Raw genomic sequence first — 13,105 nt, forward strand, 5'->3', positions numbered from 1 at the left:
TACAACTTCATGCAGATGTGTATTTTGTTGGCTGCAATATTTTAGATGGAAAACTGGATCTGGAAAAGGGCAGAACTGGCGTCATTGACTAAAAAGGCCTTTGGGACTTGGCCTGTCTAATATGGAGTCTCTATGCTGTATAAAGCATGTTGAGGTCTCATTTTTGCCTGGAGACAGCACTTTCTAGTCTGATACTGCGAATAAATAATCCAAATAGGGGCTTGGCTTTACCAAACCTTCAGTCCTGTCATGGTGAGTAAAAAATTAAATCTCATTTAGCAATGACCCAGCTGTGGGCTGGGCTTGAGGTTGCAAGCTGAGAGTTTTATTGCTGCTTCAACTTTACCACAGGTACAAGTACTTGTGGGACTGATGAAGAACATGAGTGCAGGGCTTTGCTCTCCCTTGGTCACTAGGACAGCCCTATACAGAATTGGATCTCGTTGCAAAGAGTTTTTGCAGAGCTCACCTTGCTGTAGTTTCTGTGAGTGATCACTGTTGCCTGGTTTCTCCTGCCTTCAGATAAGGGTCATTTAAGACTTTGACATCTAATTTTCCTCCATAAATGGAGATGTGAATGTGGTACCTTCTCCTCTTTCACCACTGACTCTGCTCACAATGGAAGTTCTCAGAAGTGATGTCTAAAAGCTGCTTTCACATTTGGGCACAGGCTCTAACTGGTAAACCAGCTAATGTCAGGACTGTAAGAGGAATAATTCAAATGTAATCCAAACACAGCATTTCTCATCCCTGGTTTTAATGGGCTTTCTCTGTTCCTAAAGGCATGATGAATCTCTGGTGAACAAAAGCAAAGCAGGATCTGTCTATGGATAGGGGTGGATTGAGGGGCCTTGTACCTCCACTTGCATAAAGCAGTATCACCCCCTTGGCTGAGCTGGAATGATGATGATTCACGGCTGAGAATCTGAGTTGCATCTTGACAGTTGAATAGAGTGAAAACCATAGATTCTAAGAGGGTTGGTGTGCTTGGAAGAGATAGGGACACCATGTGAAGCTGCTTCTGCAGACATTCTGAAATCTGCAAAGAATTAAAACCCCCTCTAATGAACATAATGGCTGCACTGTAAATACTTAAATTGTAAAACAGGAAAAAAGCAACATTGGCAAACCTCAGCGTTATTAGAAACAGACCCTTCTCCCTGCCTTTTGAGAGTTCAGATTGATTTCCTTAGATTTTCCACTAACTTTACTTTGACTGTTAGATCCTGATTGAATCAAGTAATTAATGTGATTGATGGTGTGAGGGTGAGGTTAAAAGGTGACTCATGATTTTCTCTTGGAAAATGTGTGTCAAGCACTAACAGGGAGGTTACTGGAGACAGAAATGAGCCAGAATGATTTCAGTGTCCCTGATGGGGTTTGGAGTTCCAGCTGGCTGGGATGGTTTTCCTGGTACATCATAAAGAAATTAAGCCTGCAGGAGGGGAGCAGTGCTGGAACTGGAGTGGTTCTCCAGCACTTAGAGCACAGTGCTCCACCTCTAAGACTAGCTGGAATTTGATGTCTAATCAAGGTCATGTTTGAGTTATCAACACCTCTCAAACTTGTCTTGCTGGGACACAAGCAGACTGTTTCTCACATCAGAAGACCTGGGGAGGTTTCAGTCATTTCAGATGGTGAGAGGCTTCAAGTCCTCACAGCAATTCCTAAATATTCTTAGAGAATTTCCATCTTTAAAGGAAATTTTTTGGTGCTTTGAACAGGCAAAAATTTTGAACACCAAAGTTGTTGCTGATTTCTTCTGAAACGTGTTGAGTTGGTAACAGAATGTGGGTAAGAAAAGCAAATGTGAGAACATAATGATAAGAGGCAGCACTAGAAAGGAGGGTGCCTGGTTGAAGTGTGAACTAAAGTGAATTCATGGATACGGTGGCAATACTGACCATCATTTAGCATCATCAGCTGCAGAGATGGCATATTAGCCACACACCTTCAACACCTAATATGGCTCCTTAAATTTCAGAGGCTTCCTGGTTGTTTTGACATAATAAAAGGGAAAGGGCTTATCCAAAAATGTGTTATTTCAGACCTCTAGCAACAATCTATCTTAGGCAAAATAAGAGCTAACCTGCAGGGAGGGAAAAGCATGTGTTTGACTGGCTGGCAGGTAGGACAACTGCAGCTTTGCTGAAGTATCTCACTTTGGAAATCACGGTTGTGAGTTTTTCAGTTTCATCCTTCAAAACTGAAGAAACTTATCTCCTGTGCTGATAACTGATAGCTAGATGGCTGTCTGCCCAAGGAGAGATTTTAAGAGATGTTTTAGAACTAGAAGCTGCTGTTTGTTTTCAAGATGTGTGAATATATTTCTGGTAGGTTTGGGGTATTTCTGAGAGATGATCCACTGATGTGGCTGATCATAAAAGTGCTTTTAGTATTCAGATGTAAAACAAATGCTGCTGGCTCATTTTTAATGCAACAGTTTGCATTAAAGAGCTCAGAATTTGAACTCTTAGGCAAGCAGTGAGATTCCTTAAGATGGGAAAGTGGTTGGTTGTTCAGACTGTCAACCAGGCATCATATGTTTTGTGTTAACTCCCTGCCCTGGCTGGTCTGTTTTGCTCCTCAGCAATATTTTCTGTATTACTCTCTTGGGGGGCAATTTGCAACACTGGTGACTTTTCTGACCACTCTGATGGGTGCTGCTGTTCATCCTCACTGATAACTTTGCTGCCCTGATGCCTGCTAGCACCAGGACAGCACTAGACATTGGTGTCACTGTCCTGGCTGCAGCTCACACCAAGTCTGGACAGTGAATGGAAGGAGTGGGCTGATGGGAGGGCTTTTTTCTAGAGCTTGCAGATGAAGGATCTGATGAACTTCTGGTGGTGTGAAATGCTATGGTTCTCTGCAAGGTATCGGGCATATCTCTGTGTCTGAGGTAAATGCCACAATGAGTAGGTACTGGAATCTATGCTGAAACCAAACTGCTGGAAAAGGGATGGGGAAAGGAGGAACTTGTTGCTAAAGAGGTTTATGCTCTTTAATGCTGTGGTTTAGATTTACCTTTAAAGTTTGTGTATTGCCATTGGACAAGGAAAAAATACTTCCTTTCAAGCAAAACAAATCATCTTCAGCTTAATCTGAATTTTCATTCCAGACAGTGTTTCTTAGATGACCTGTCTTCATTTTCGCCACACAGTGCCCAATGTAATAACAGAAAATCCCCCCAAAGGGTGACTTTGCTGAAATCTACCTAATACTTTTTGTAAACAGCTGATGAAAGTCTGTAAACTCTTCATAAAAGGCAGTGATGAGGAATTCAGTCTGCATCAGTTATCAGCCCCTTGAGACACAGCATAAGGTCAGACTGGACAAGCCTAGAAAGGTCATGGCCACTGAGCCAAACCGATGCTTGTTATCAGGCAAAGCAAATAGCTGCCTGCACAGCCAGAGAGGAGCAGTTGGACACAGACCTGGGAATTGTTTATTCCACCCTGGTCCAGTGCTGAATATTTCAGTGTTGTGAAAAATTGTGTGAGACATTTTCCAGCCTCCTTTTCTTACTGGGTTTTTTTTCCCATCTTAGGAAACTAACCCAAGAACTTGAGTGAAAAACATGTTTTGAGGAAGCACTAAAAACCCCAGAGCTAAACAATGAGTGGCCTTTTAATCTGATGAACTGTGAGTGGACTTAGAGCCTATGTCTGACCTCAGAAGTCAGTCACCTGGAAGTGATGTTGGGGAGTCGCTCTAAACTGGGTGTCTTTGAACTTGGCCATCCCTTTGTTACTTGCATTTAATGCAGAGACATTTCCACTGCTTTGGTAGGTTGTTCTTTGCAGAAATAGGCTGGTTTATATCACCTCTTTCTCAAATGAAGTGTACGTTCAGTTTTTCCTGAAAATGCCCTCAATTTCTTTCTTTTCCATGGGAGAAAAAAGGTCAGTTGTTCTGAGGTCCCTGGACTTCTGGCAGCCTGTGTGGAGCAGTTACAACTTGCTAAGTAGCACTCCCAAATTAAGGGTTATGGCACACGTGCAGACTAACTGCATAGCTCATGTGCAATGAGCCTGATGCGTCTGGGGCCCTTCCCTGTTTGCTGTGTCTCCCCTCGCTGTCAGATTCTTATCTCTAATAATGATTCTGGATTCATTTATGATTTTATTAAACAGATTTCTAATGTCCTTATCCCTGCTGGCGGGCAGCTCATCCAGCAAAAGCTCTTTGGTGTCTACATTCACAGTAGTAAGTGTTGAATATTGTCCACCTAATAATATATTAGTAGTAATAGCAATATATATATAGTAATAATAATATATATTTATTATATCTACCTATTTTTCATGGAGCTTCACCATCTCAAAATCACAGTAAATAGTTTTAAAAGCATTTTACAAGAAACCTTTGGTTTAGCGGCCCAAAAATGATGCCTTTTCTGGTGGGAAAACAATTTCTTCTTTCAGGAAATTTAAATACACCATTTTAGCCAATTAAAATGATGCTTTGATTAATTTTTTTCTCCCCAAATTATGTCACACTTGTAACAGCTTTGGAATAGCAGAGAATGAACAGGTTGGAATTGCTAGTGAGTGAGACAAGGAGGAAACAAGATGTTCCAGAAAAGGTGGCAACATCAACCTACCAAAGTGGTCTCAGGCTACTCGGTGTCTGTGTTCACTAAACCAACCGTAATCTTTGAGAGATTTTAACTGCATGTCACCAGTTAATATTATTTGAGATAAAATAAACTCTAGAATAGATCTGTTCTAGAATTTAACCTGTGCTGCTTTGGATGCAGTCCCTCTAACTTGCTGGGCCTGCTTTTGTGGTGTGTATGAGTGGGTTTATTTGATGAGATCCTCATCAAAGACACAAACAATAACATTTTGTGCAGCAGCTGTTTAAAAGCCTCTTCTGAACTATTACCTTGGTTTGGGTGATCAGTAGAGAGAGAGGCCTCTCTTCAGTGTTACCAGACTATGAGAGGTGGCAAGGAAATGTCTGTAAATTGCCCTTTGAAAGAACCTGTATTGTGGTTCCAGGGGAGGTTGGACACCCAATTGGGAGAACATGACTGTTTCCTGAGGTGAATCCAGTCCTAAGAATAGCATCTCTGATTGCAGCTCATGAGGAAAAGCAACACAATTGTAGTACTGAATTTAGAGGGAGGAGTAAGTACTAGGGGAAGACGAAAGGAGGCAAAGGCTGTTGCCTGGTAAGTGATAGGTACTAGGGGAAGATGAAAGGAGGCAAAGGCTGTTGCCTGGTAAGTGGAGTGAGAAAAAAAATGTTGTTCTCAAACAAGGCAGCTTTTCTCTGAAAATAAAGTATTATGAATGTGCTGCAGTTCTGTGGAACACTGATCTAAAGCATCACAAACTAAGACAGTGCAGCGAGAGATGTCTGATAATACTTCTGAGAGGGTCCTGGGCCAACAGAAAGTCTCTCATTGTATTCTTGAGTGATTTCTGGGGTGAAGTGGCAGAGAACTTTAAGAGCTTTAGTAAACACTTTGTTATTGAGGTTCAGGAAAAGGTCAGCCCCATGCACATCATTTGTACCCTTTCCAGCAACTGTCAGCATTCTGGATGAGGGCAGCTCCAGCGCTCCAAGGGTCAGGTGAAATCTAGAGGCAGCCAAGATACACACCACATTGCCCAATGTTTGGGGTTCTTTTCTTCCAAAACGTTGATTCAGATCCTCCCCAAATCCACATGTCCCATAGGCAGGGCAAGGCTGCAACCCATGGCCTTCACTGGGGATTAGTCACCACTAGCCCCAAGCTGAAAATGGAAAAAAAGCACTATAAAAATGTCTGTGATGCATTTGGTTTTGTAACAGGATTTACTGGGGAGGGAGGAGGAGGAAGAAGCATTTCTCAATCCCCAAATAACTGAGGGATTTGTACCCAAGGCTGGAGCAGACTGACATACCCTTCCCTTGCACAGGTACAGTTGGGTTTCTCTTTTGAGCAATATTGGGCATTATCTTCCTCTCAGGAGCTGATGTTGCTGGACAGTGGGCATGAAGTTTACAGAGGAATTACACATCCTGATCCTGAGGTGTACAGACAGAAACCTGAGGGCTAAGTCTTCCTTTTGTTGATCTACATGACATTACAACACTGATGATAAAGTCAATCCTGATCTCAGCAAGGGCTGTTTCAGGCAGGGTCATACCTGACTCTAGTTTTCTTTTGGTGGAGGTTCCCTGAGAACTGTCCTCTGAGGGGTTAGAGCTGTACCACAGGGCAGGATTGTAATGTAAAACATCTCTCTTTTCACTCCATAGGCAGTTTTTGTCAGGCATAACAAGGTTGCAAAAGGCAGTTGGACTCAGTTATTTTTCTTCTTAGGGCTAACTGCAGTTGCCTTGGCAAACAGCCTGATCTGGAGAGGGCTTCTATAAACATGCCAGCACAGCTGGGATTTATTATAGGATAGACAATCTCTTCTATTTTTCAGCTACACAACCTCAGTAAGTGCTGTGTTTGCTACCTTCCTTTGAGGAGGTTGGTTCATAGTTAGCTGTAGCCAAAGCTGAATTTTTGCATCCATATTCAGAAGGAATTGCCTTTCCCCTCCCCTGCACTGACCTCACTCTCTGCAGGAGCTGACATGAGGATGGGAGAAGAAAATGGAAAGAATTCTCAGCTCTCACATAATTCAAACTGCTTTAAAAAATTTTAAGTGAATGATGTACTGGGCGTAAGTTGGTCAGTCTGATCAGATCAAGGACAGTGTCTTTCTCTGTAGGTTTTGTGTGCAAGCAAAGGTAGATTATTTTTTATGTTAGGGCCAGGTTCTCTAAAGGGTGTTGAAGAAAGTGAGCTCTAAATGCTACTGAATCCTTTGAAAATCTCAGTTGCAAACATCATTATTGCTTCGTTTCTTCCCTGAATCTCTTTTTCCATCTGAGCCAGCTGACAGGCACTAACCATTAAATCTTTTCTCAGACATGAGAGATGTCCCAATGTTTTACAGTGCAGCTTCAGTTTCTGTCTGAAGACACACAGGTAATTAATTAACCCTTTGGATGTCTTCCTCCCTATTATAACCAATGTTACATCATTTTTAGTTCATGGAAATGGGTAATACTTAATGCCAAGAGAACACACAAACCATTTCATAGCTCCGGTGAGATGGGTGTTTGTTGTCTCCCATCGTTCACCTTGTTTTGAAGTCTCCTAAGAGGTGTTGTGGCAAAGGAAAGTTAAGTTGGTTTTGTATCTTTCATATTCATATTGTATCTTTCATATTCATATTGTATCTTTCATATTCATATTGTATCTTTCATATTCATATTGTATCTTTCACATCTTTGGTGTCTGTGCTACAGTCCAAACATATTGTATCTCGGTGAAATCCCTAACTGCAATTTGTCACACCTGAGCAGATGACTGTTAGACTAATGGCATAGATTGTATTATAAAAACGGATTGTGTCAGACACACTGATAGGTACCAGCCTGATTTCCTTGCAGCATATGGTGGGATGGATCTTGTGACTAAGAGAGGAGCAGTAGATCTGATATAGTTTGACTTTCAGAGGAGTGGCAATATCTGATAGGTCCTCCACAGCATGAAAAATTGGATTCATTCAAACTTCTGTAATAGGGATGTAGAGCTGGTGAAATAAATGACTTGGAGCACTCTCAGGCTGGAGTTGTATGGATGGAGTCCTGCCGAAATCTCCCTTTAGGCTTCTATTGAATATTTTCATTCCTATTTGGATGAAGGGCTAGAAAAGCCTGTATGGGAATGCTGAAGGACTGGGATAGGATTGCAAGCCAGTTTGAGAATTCAAACTTATCTTGATGGCTTGGGAAAATGGTGTGGAATAAATAAGATGGAATTCAGCATCACTTCATCAATGCAGCCACGTTCAGTGCTTTGGTATTAAGTGACTTCATGGCTCAGTTAGGGAGAAAGAATGACTGAGCAGCAAGTCCACAGAACAGGACCAAAGGATGGGTCACAGTCTGAATGCAAGTTATATATGTGAAGTTCAAGTGAAAAAGACAGGAAAATGTGACCCCAGCTTCAGTAAATAAGAGCATTAAGCTCTGCTCAGCACTGCTAAAGCCTCATTTGAAGCATAGTGTCTGGATTTGGGCACCACACTTCACCAGTGATACAAAATATGAAGGACCAGTTACTAAGACTAGAGCAGAGAGACTTGCTAGAGGCTTTTAGATTATATGAGGGGTAGGTGTAGAAAGGAAAAGTAACTGTTCTCTCCATTCATGGAAGCCTTGGGCTCGTAGAGCAGCTCATCAATGCAATTTTTGCTGACCAGTGGAGGAAGCATGTGGACTTTCCCTCATGGGCTGTGTTAAATGAAAGTTAAAGAAGCTTCAGTCACAAGTAGGTTGGGGATAGCCAGTTTGGACACTAGGCAAGTGTTAGGGCTGACTAACCTGTCAAGGTCTCTCCCATTGTTGTAACTGAGTTTCTCTTCTCCAGACTGCTCAGTGTTCTCCCAGCCTGGCATTAACCAGTTCATTACTCCATTACAAAGAGATAAGCCAATCTAAATCAGAAACAGGGGTTTCTGAACCACTTTATTTCCCACAGCATCAGCGTTGAGTAACACTGAACGTCAGATCTTCCAAGCCTGTGCAGAGCAGCAAGAATAGGAGGTGACACAAATAGACTTGTGTCATGCAAATGGAAGTCTGGTATGAAAAGAAGAACATCAGGGTTTTCAGCAGAAGCCTGAGGCCCTGCATCCTCTTACCTCACTTTCAGACTGTACAGCCTAATTATAGTTCTGCAGATGGTGTTTGTTTTATTATGCACTTGCAGAAGGGGAGAACCAGGGAGAGCTCTATGTCTTGGATGCTGGAATGCTCCCTGTGGGCATAAATAATACAACAAATGCTTTTATTAGTGGTGGTGTATCCGAACTAGTGTGGCTATTATACATTAATGATGTATAATAAGACTCAATAACCTCCTCTAAACTTTTTCTTGGAAATGTGGAGATATTTCTCTTTTTTACAGCACAGATGATGCAGGCTGATCCTGAGAAAAGGGGTCAGGGTTAAACCACTCTATTTGCGAAGGAGGCACTTCCAGTGGAACTCAGTATCCAAGTGCTTGGGTGCTTAAGTTGCAAGGGAGAGAAGGGATCAGGTCTCCTGAAGTTCCTGGGCCATATCTCATGTCAGTGTCTTCTTGTAATTCTTCTGATGGTAGTTGGCTTGGTCTTCAGCTATCCAAAATTATCATTGATGAGACCATTATTGGAAAAGTTGGGGGTTTTTTTGTTTAGTTTTACGGGGTTTTACATGCTTGGGACAAGCAAAAATGCTTCAAGATCCTCACAAGGACTGCAGAATATTATATTTAAATAGCACATTTCTAACTGTGTTGGGGGAATTGTGGCTTAGCTGATTGCATCTCGGAAGTTTTCCTTAGAAAGTGGTGAAAAGCAGAAAGCCCAAAGGAGAGCAAACAACTGAAATCAGCTGTAGCTTGTACCTGAGTGTTATTGTGCATCTCACCTGGGCCACACAGTGACAGTCATCTCAGAAGCTGTTAGAGTGGCTGTAATTAAGGACAAAAGAAACAGAGCTAATGTCATTTTCTTACACTGCTCTTTGGTCTCAGCAGTCCAGGGCTTCTAGGCAGCTTAGTAAGAAAGGGTTTATCAAGCAGGATCCTGAAGAATTTAGTGGCTGTGATGGAATCAGGGAGGTGCTGTTTGCTCCGTGTTTGCTTTGGACCCCAGCGATCAGCAAATGTTAATCTCATCCATAAGTTTTGTCAGCTGGCACATGTTGCTCTGTTTTCTCTCTGAGGACAGTGTGAGATGCAAGACACGCTTCAATTAAAAAATAATCAGTTTAATGTGGTTATTTTTAGCAAAGAAGCCCAAATAAGAGCAGATATTTGTAATACATGGTAGTGCTTAATGTCTTTTGAAAGTTTTTGGCTTCCTCTGGTGATGGAGAAGTTTGGACAATTTTAACTCTGAAGTCTCCATTTATCCCTTGTTTATTATGCTATGAAAATACCATTTTGAAAAGAAAAACAAACTGAAATTATTACTGCCAGAGATGCATGGAAATGGGATGTGAAACCTGAGTCTATCCAAAGCTGGGTTTGGAATGTGTGCTACCACCATGAAGGCCAAGCAATCAACTCATGTCAACCCTGCAACAGGCAGCTGGGTTGACTTGCATCAGCTGAAGTGCTTAGCCTGGAGCTTCTGCTGCCATTCCGTATCAGAGCATCCAGGCAGATGGAATGAATCTGTCCATGATGCAGGTGAGTATCTGGTATATGGTCAGTTTTCATCATAGGCACCGTTTTGTTATTCAGAATTCTATTATCTGTTAATAAGCTTTGAAATGTCTCTAAGTGAAAACATGTGTAAGAAACACTGACAGAAGTGTCATGTAATGATCAGTTACTTGTTTCCCAAGAGGCATTTAAAATTTCTACCAACTGTTATTTCACAAGAAAAGTCTCATGCCAAAAATACCATTTTCTTAAAGCAAACAGCAGCAGCTCCAGGCATTACACAGCAGGAGCTGACTTCAGGCTGCCATCTACTAAGCCAGCCCAGGAAAACAGGCTTTCAGCTCAGCACTGAGGTGCTGCTTTTCTCTGAGACTGAGTTCAGCTGGCACTGATTTGTCACAGTCCCATCAAAGGGAAGGCTGAGAGGTTTTGACATGCCTGGTGTGTAGCCAGGATTGGATTGCACTCTTGGTATTTTGGGATTATCATCTATAATTATCAAAGGGTAGTGAGAATCCGTGAGGTAAGGAGCACAGCTCCTTACTCTGCCACTTATAACAGAGTGGAAAGACTGCAGTGAATTTAGTGTCTCCTGCCATTTTGAGGTGAGAGGGTGTTATTTATGCTGCATTTCTAATGTCTGGATATAAGATAATTTCCTTCCCACAGCGTTGAAATTTAGGGTTATTCTTATACTGTGAAAGAGCAGAATATTTTACCGCTGTCTGCTCCTCCATCTTCTCAAACCAGTCAGGAAAAACACTGATTCACACGAGAGTCATGAGCAATTGCTGGATTGAAACCAGTAGCTTCCATACTAGTACTGGGGCAGGCAGATTACCTGTTTTCTGAAGTGTTGCTTGGGAAGTTCTCTGGGACTGTGAGGCAGAACGCTGTCTACCAAGGATTTCTTGGTAATAAACCTGCTGCAAAACGTACCCCTGTGGCTTTCCCATGTTCAGTGATACTTAGAGGTGCTCCTTTCAGTGCCTTGATCTGCAGGCTATAAAGACACAGCAAGGGGCAAGCTGGTGAGGAACAGGGAGGGATCACAGGAAGAGACAACTATGCTTTGGTGAGAATCTGCATGTGAATAGAGATGGAGCCAGGAAAGCAATGGGAGAGGAGGAACGAGTGGCTCTAATAAGAGCCAGATAAATAAGCAAGATGAGACCCAGAGAATAAGAGGCATATGTCACAGATGTGTATTCTCTGCTGCCTTTGGTGCTGGGTGGGATACAATAACTCATGCTGCTGGTGGAGGAGGGTTTCCAGTATGTCAGCCAAGGGAGTGGCAGAGAAGGAAGAGGAGCTTAGAGTTGTGGTGTCAGTAGCATCATTTCCTGCTGCTTTTTGTGATGGTTTTTTTCTGGTCAAAGCCTTTCCCTGTAATGCTTCCTCCCTCTCCTTTAATTTACTTTCAGTTCATTAACTGTGCCAATGCCAAATACGTCTTTCAGATGTTGAATTAATTCCAGTCCTCAAAGAACACCTTCAGCTGAGGGCAAAACTACGAACACTGGTAAAATAAAGGGCACATCCTGGTGTTTAGATAAAACAACACAATCTAGTTATAAAAACATAAATAATCCCATATACCACGACTTTCAAATACACTCAGTGCCAGAGAGCTTTTGAACTTCCTGGTACAGAAACTCCATGCTTCAGTGGGAATGTGATGCACAACAAGTGTGGAGAGGAATAGCTGGAAGGAAGCTGTGGTCATTTCTGGAGTGGAGTCTCCAGTAACCACTGGTTTGCTTTGTCAGGACCTCTGTGAAGACCCCCACCTCTTTGTGAATGGAATCAGCTCCCATGACTTACACCAGGGCACCCTGGGGAACTGCTGGTTTGTGGCTGCCTGCTCCTGCTTGGCTCTGAGGAAGACCCTCTGGCAGCAGGTGGGTGATCAGTGTGGTTGGTGCATGAAGGCTAACAAACCCTGTTGTTTCCCTACCTATCAGCCAGTTTTTCTCTGTAGGACCAGTATGCCTCTAATGAGTGGTAAATTTTGGTGAATTCAAATCTTCCCTTTCTTCAGAAGTTATTTTTTCATCTTATGAGGCTTCCACAGTCCCACTGAGCACCAAAGAAGAGATATAACAAAGCCACAGTTAACAGTGTAATAGATTCTGTCTTTCCCTGCAGAGCAATTTGAATGTGACTTTCCTAAATGATGCTTTGAAGTGGGACTATATTTGACTTTGTACCAAATTCACCCTCTTTAAGGTTGACTGCTCATGAAGCTGAGTACCAGCACAGTACATGCTCCAGGGCAGTCTGCCCTCTGAACAAACCTTAACGTGGTGAACTTTCCTTTCCGTGGTTCCTCAGGTGATTCCAGACTTTAATGAACAAGAATGGGACCCGAAAAACCCGGAGAAATACGCTGGGATCTTCCGTTTCCGTTTCTGGTGCCTTGGAGAATGGACAGAGGTGGTGGTTGATGATCTGCTGCCAACGATGGGTGGGAAGTTGATCTACTGCCATTCCAATGTGAAAAATGAATTCTGGAGTGCGTTACTGGAGAAGGCTTATGCAAAGTATGAACTAATTCATTGTCATTTTAGTCCTCAGTGCTGTCCCTCCTATCCATTCGTTTTTCTTTCAACTCTGTCATACTTCCCATAGGTTTTAGGTTTACAGCTAGTAGAGAACCTAAAAATGATTGAAAGCTCCTCCTTTAACCTGCACGGAGGAGGTGAATCAGAAGAGTGCAATGTACTTTCCTTCAGCAGCCTGAAACCATAAGGATCATTCCACTTCTTTCCCAGAAAGCCAGCAAAGGTTTATGTGCAACTTGATGTTTTGTTTTGTTCTGTGGTGAGACACAAATGTATTTCCTACTTTCAAGCTGAATTAAAACAGCCACTTTGATAACTGAGAATGTTG

At 42.4% G+C, this 13,105-nt stretch overlaps 1 protein-coding gene across 1 annotated transcript in view; it reads left to right on the top strand.

The window, feature by feature from the left end:
* Window positions 1-13,105, top strand: part of LOC104407519 (calpain-5-like) — a 45,391-nt gene that overhangs the window by 13,983 nt on the left and 18,303 nt on the right. Inside the window, exons 2-3 of the mRNA XM_010016822.1 lie at window positions 11,983-12,114; window positions 12,548-12,756. Coding sequence (XP_010015124.1) covers window positions 11,983-12,114; window positions 12,548-12,756 — 341 coding nt within the window. The remainder of the gene's footprint in view (window positions 1-11,982; window positions 12,115-12,547; window positions 12,757-13,105) is intronic.

The sequence above is a fragment of the Nestor notabilis genome, unplaced genomic scaffold (genome assembly GCF_000696875.1).
Source record: "Nestor notabilis isolate BGI_N333 unplaced genomic scaffold, ASM69687v1 scaffold10676, whole genome shotgun sequence".
Taxonomy (NCBI): Eukaryota; Metazoa; Chordata; class Aves; order Psittaciformes; family Psittacidae; genus Nestor; species Nestor notabilis.